This window comes from Eretmochelys imbricata, chromosome 24, assembly GCF_965152235.1.
Source record: "Eretmochelys imbricata isolate rEreImb1 chromosome 24, rEreImb1.hap1, whole genome shotgun sequence".
Taxonomy (NCBI): Eukaryota; Metazoa; Chordata; order Testudines; family Cheloniidae; genus Eretmochelys; species Eretmochelys imbricata.
Window position 1 is genome coordinate 18454500 of NC_135595.1, and position 6000 is coordinate 18460499.

At 55.6% G+C, this 6000-nt stretch overlaps 1 protein-coding gene across 1 annotated transcript; it reads right to left on the minus strand.

Annotated features, from left to right (window-relative positions):
* Window positions 1-620: 620 nt before the first annotated feature.
* Window positions 621-4607, minus strand: LOC144280032 (phospholipase A2 inhibitor NAI-like). Its single transcript, XM_077841728.1, has 5 exons — window positions 4559-4607; window positions 3953-4069; window positions 2268-2420; window positions 1742-1882; window positions 621-835 (listed from the first exon to the last, which is right to left on the minus strand). Exons 1-5 carry the CDS (start codon window positions 4605-4607, stop codon window positions 621-623), a joined length of 675 nt encoding a protein of 224 aa, XP_077697854.1.
* Window positions 4608-6000: the final 1393 nt, after the last annotated feature.

A 6000-nucleotide genomic window follows, 5' to 3' on the forward strand; every position in this document is an offset into this window, starting at 1 on the left:
GCCTGGCAAAGAGACAACTCCGGGGGGACGCAACAGAGGGCTAGAAAATCATGCCATGGCTTGGGGACAGTCACTAGAGAACTGCTATTTCCCCTGTCCCACAGCACCAGAACCAGGGGTCACCCCATGAAACGAACAGGCAGCAGGTGTCATACAAACAAGAGGCCGTGCTTTTTCCCACAACACACAGTTAACCTGTGGAACTCATTGCCAGGGGATGTGGGGATGGGCAACAGTATAAGCGGGTTCAAAAAAGAAGGAGATAAATTCCTGGAGGAGGAGAAGTCAGGGGTGGGTCTCTCCTAAATTGCCATGTTCTGGGCACTGCCCCTGAAGTTCTGGATGTTCCACTGTCAGAGACAGGACTCTGGACTAGCCATGGCCGCTCTGATATTCTTAACTGGCTTCCTGATGGCACCACCCACGAGAATTACATTTTTCCCCATTTAAATAAATTTTAAAAAATACAAAGAGTCTGGTCTCCAGTTTGTTTTATTCAGTGCAACAACATCAAGGGGATCTGAGTCCAGCCAGGAGCCGAGAACATGCGGCGGGGAAAGGGGCTAACGCAGGCCGCAGGGTGTATTTGAGTGCAGTCACCCGCGGCACTGGGTGAGGATTCAGGAGAGCAGCTTCAACAGGAGGAGCCCAGCGAGGGCTGGGAGGAAAAGCCCGGTTGCTCCTGGAGCCGCGCCCGCCGTGCCGGAGGCCACTGTGCATTTGTCTGTGGTTAGATTCGAACTGATCTCTGCGAAGGCTGATGAGCCCACTTTTAAGGGGGGGCACATGGACTCGGAAACGCAGCCCTTCATGACCATCTGCATTGGGCTTCCACCTGCGTGGGGGTGGGAGGGGAAGCGGGCGATTGTCAGGGGAGCAGCTCCATTCCTCAAGCTGGAGCAAGACACAACAGACTCCCCCTCCTCAGGGCCCCATCCAAACTCCCCCCACCGCCACCCCAGCCTCCATCTACCCATTTGCTCTGCTCCCCCACAGCCTGTCTGGCCCTGGATGGCTGCCCTCTCTGACACAGACCCACTGTGTGTCCTTGACCAAGTCACTTGCAGCCCCAATCTGAAGCCCACCAACAACACCTGGATTGGATGAGGCCTGTATTAGCCCAACAGTTCACCTACAAAGCAGCAAGTCAGTGCTGGTGGAAGAAGTGGGATCTCTAAAACAGGTGGTTTTGTAGTCAGTTAAGGCAACATGATGGGACTGCACAAAACTAGGGTCAGTTCCCAGCCCTGCCACAGCCTTCCTGTGTGACCTTGGGCAAGTCACGGCATTGCTCAGTGCCTCAGTTTCCCCACCTCTTAAATGGGAAGAATGATCGCCACTGTGCCTACAGAGATTGCAGGCTCTCTGGGGCACAGACTATATCTCCCTATGAGTTTTTAGTGCCCAGCACAGCATGGGTCCCTTATCTTCATTGTGGGTCTGCACAGTGCCCGGCAGGACAGGGGCTCCCAGGACTAAGCCAGTCCCTACCACGAAGAGTTTTCAGACTAAACTACAGACAGGCAACAGCTGGGAGGAGAACCAGAGGCACAGGGAGGGGGAGACACTGGCCCAAGGTCACACCGGAGGCCAGCGCTGGGAACAGAACCCAGGTGTCCTGATCTGCAGCCGATACGTTTACCTAGCGGCCTCCACCCAACGTCCCGTTTCTGCCCCACGGGGTGAGGGGGGGACGGACAGCGAAGGAAAAATAACCCCAGAATAAATGAAGAGATGTTACCAATCGTTACAGTCCCAACGGCGTCAAGACATCGGGTCTCGGCTCCTGTACACTTGACGGTCTCTTCATGGCATTGCTCTGTGGACAAAGCGTAGCAGCCAGGGCAGCTCCGGCCATTGGGTTTGGTGTCAGCCGGGGGCACTGGGAAGAAGCGGAGCAAACGCAGTCAGCTCGGGGGACGAGCCCCAAGACGGGTCGGGGCTGGGAGAGCAGCTGGGGGCTGCACAGCTCAGCCCCGGGGGCCCCCTGCAGGGGGAGCTGTAGCTCCGGGGACGCCGGGGGCAGCAGGGGCCGGGGAGGGGTTTGCAGCAGGGAGCCCTGGACCCTGCCCTGGGTGGGGCCACCTGGGTTCACACCTGGTGAGCTCCACCCACCAACCTCCACACACCCAGGGTCTCGGTGTTATTCAATGGGGCACCCCCTGCCGGGCGGGAGGCTCAGTCTCAGGAAGTTAACATGGGGTAGGTTCCAGGCATCAGGAGGTGCAGGGGGATCGAGGCTGAGAGGCGGAGATGGGGAGATTTACGTGTAACATTGACGGTTTTGCAGGCATCTCCCACGCAGCAGGCGATGCTCGTGCTTGATGTCACTTCATTCCCAAAATTCATAGAGACGGGACCGGCTTTACATTGGCTGGATGTCACACAGCCCTTGAGAATGGTTTGGGTCTTCATTCCCACTGCCCAGGAGGAGAAGACAGAGATTTATTCCCCTTCCACTCCCACCCCATCAACGCCCTCTTCACAATGATAGCCCTGTGCCATTATCCTTCCTCTACCCCTGGGGAAACTGAGGCACAGGGAGGGGAAGCAACTTACCCAAGGTCCTGCAGGGCTAGACAAAGCGATTCCAACACCTGGAATCCGGGGGCCCCGGATCTCCTGCCCATAAACTCCTTTAGTTGCCAGAGTTTCCACCAGGGGGTATGTGGAGAGCTGCTGAAATCCCAATACCGGGCATCCCGCTCACCCCTTAGCTAGCCCACGGTGGGAGTCACAAACTAAATGTTCCCCTGCCGATAAAACCTGCAGGGCTTGATCCAGGAGATGCCCTCAAAGCACGCCCTCCGGATTGGGCCCTACACAAAGCCCAGCCGGGGGGGGGGGGGAAGAAGGGGGGGTGTTTCCCATATACTCAAGAGACCAGTGGACGTGGGGGAATCAGGTTCCAGGGAATGTTTTATTTCATACAATGTGGGGCGGCTTCAACAAAGGAGACAGAGAGACCCACCCGGATCCAGGGGGCCAGGCGCAACCGTAGGAGGGGAGGGATCTGGGCTGAAGCCCCCAGGCTGATTCGGGCCAAGTGGGGATTTGAACCTGGCTCCCCCATGACCCAGCTGAGTGCCTAGCCACTGGGGTCTCAGGGCAGCCCCTCCTCCACCACTCTCATCTGCAAGGAAGGGCTGACCCGGTCCAGACACCCAACTCCCGGCGAGGGGTTCCCAGGGGTTCCCAGCTGTGGCCACACCCCTCTCCTCGGCATTTCCTATTGTCTGGCTTAGGTGACTTCCACTCAGTGTGCTGGATTTTGCGGATCCGATCCAGAGTGGGCCCCTGGCCCACGGGCTGGTTAGTCACCTGGATTGATTCCCAAGCGCAGCTACGGTGGACCCATGTGGCCACCAGAGGCTTCAGTGGCAGCCACCGTGATTTTGGGGGTCCCGGAGCCCACTGCCCTGGCACCCAGCTCTGCCTCCTGGAGCAGCACTGTGGGCCCGGTGGTGCTTCCTTAGAGTGCCATAGGACGGCTGACTCTGTCCGTTGGAGGGAGGAGCTGGCTCTCTCTCCTCTCCCCCTTTGCCGTGATGGAAATAGAAAATCGTTCCCTGATATTTACAACGGCTTCGCTAGGAAAAATGTCCAAGACGCTTTCTTACAGCAAACTCATTCTGTTCAATTCATACATTTAGTCGCAACCATGTCCCGTTGGTGGTATTCTACCTAGCACCTCTTCTTTACACAGTACGCGTGTCTGCCTTTACGGACGCGGCCCATCAAACTGTCGCCAGGATAGTATCTGAACTGTCCAAACTGCAAACCCCGCGAATTTTCTGTGACTGCCTGGGCCTTTCGTTTGAGACCCACTGTTCGCAATGCTGAGTCTAAGCCCCATTGGGAGGTAGCCCACAGGGTCTGGCATAGAAACCCAGGAGTCCTGGCTCCCCAGCCTGTTCCCTGACCCATGTTGATAAGGATCCATTTCACCTACCCACTATGACTTCAGTGAGAAAGATGCCACAAAAGTCTTGTCCAGGGGCGCAGGTCTGCATGCTGCCCGTGCAGTTGTTTCCAACTCCAGTACAAACCTCACACTGCAGACAGGCCCCTGGAGAAGGAGAGAGAACATGACAGGTCTAGATTTGTCCCTTCCTTGCCCCCTCACTTTCTCTTGAATTTTATTGGGGATCTCGCCCCATTGACACCAACGGAGCTATGGTCCTTTGACCCAGCTGGGGATCGTGCAGAAATGCCTTTCATATTGTCTTGAGCTCATGTTAGTGAGATTCAGATCTGCTGCCTTTCAGACAAACTTGGGGGGGAAATCCCCTTTCAGGAATATCCTTGGTCTCTGGCCAGCTCTGAAATGTGTCCAGTCAGGACACATTTCTAGTGATTGAAAGAATAAATATTCCTCCCATTTCCAGTCATCTCCTCCTCGGACGTTGTCACTCAGACGCTCCCGGCTCAGCCCCGGTCATGCTGTGGCTGCTTTTCGGTTACGTTCAGGAACAGTTCTACACAACAGGGAGCTCTGAGCTGTTGGTACGTTGGACACGTTAGGAAATCAGCCCCTGTAGGAACAGCCCCCCCTCACCCGTAGCCAGGAGAGCAGCGAGGATGCAGACAGCAAGAGAAGCCTCCATGGTGATGGGGAAGCAGGAGATCGACAGTGGTGTCTCCGATGCAGCCAAATCTCTGGCTGGGGAATTGATCACAGCTGGGCTGAAATGAGATCAGAAGAGAGATTGGACATGCATGATCCGGTCGACAGGGGTGTGGAACCACCAAGCCATTTGCAACAGTTCTGAGGTAGCCTCACTTCTGACCCCTTCATGGCTGGTATGTTCGTGGCACCCACACAGATAAGTCAGGGAGAAACCTGAATGCTCCTGCTGGAAAGTTGCAGCGTAAGGTGACTCTGTTTCTGGGCATCCAGGACAATCACCCACAAGAACACAAACAAGAGAGAGACAAAGCAGGCTGCTCACTAAACAGTGGGAGACAAAGCAGGCTGCTCCCTAGACAGCGGGAGACAAAGCAGGCAGCTGCCCATGGCAGCAAGAGACAACTCAGCCCACTTTGTTCTTGGCTAGTTCTTTGCAGGCTGCCTCTGGTCCCATGCTTCCCTGCAGAGCCCCCAAGACTGCCAGCAGGACCAGGAAGCCACACTCTCTCCCCCTCACCTCCCTTAAAGTGATATCGTGCCATTGCAAACAGTCCTCAACACAAAACATCCATTAACAGTCATATGGTGGAGGAGTGGGGCTAGGAGCCAGGAGTCCTGAGTTCTATCCTTAGCTCTGGAACGGGAGCAGGGTCTAGTGGTTAGAGCAGGAGGGACAGGGAGCCAGGACTCCTGGGTTCTGCCTGCAGTTCCAGGAGGAGAGGAGAGTCTAGTGGGTTAAAGCAGGAGCCAGGGCTCCCAGATTCTATCCTTGGTTGCAGAAGGGGAGTGGGATCTTGTGGTTAGAGCACAAGCAGATCAGAGGGGTATCACTTACCAAACGCTCCTTAGAGTAAAGTTTGCCTGCGTGAAGTCAGTGGCTAATTCTGCAGCGTGGAAAAGCTGTACCCGTCTCTCCCTGTTTCCTGTTACACAGGGGCTGTCCCTGCCTCTCTCATTTTATAGAAGGACTCAGGTACCTGCTGTGATGCAATATAGAAGCTTTAACGGATCTGCACCCTTTAGAGTCTGTACGTTCCTGTTCCCCTCGCCAGCCCTGTACGTGGACTTCTGTGCACACTGACAAATTCTCCTTCCTTTCTCCCGGGAAATCGAATTGGGGAATGAGTGAAAGCAACTCCCCTTGGAAGGCTTGGGGTGGCGACGAGGGGTAGCCAGTCACATGTCTGAGGGAAGGAACAGGGCAGCAGGACTCCTGGGTTCTGTTTCTGATGACATCTAGATTAAGGACAGGATTTTTGCATCCTACTCCAGTCCTTGGGAGAAGCAAGATCCAGTGGTGAGAGAACTGGGGGTGGGAGCCAGGACGCCTGGATTCTATAGAGTGGAAAACAGGGCACAGTGAAGTAGGG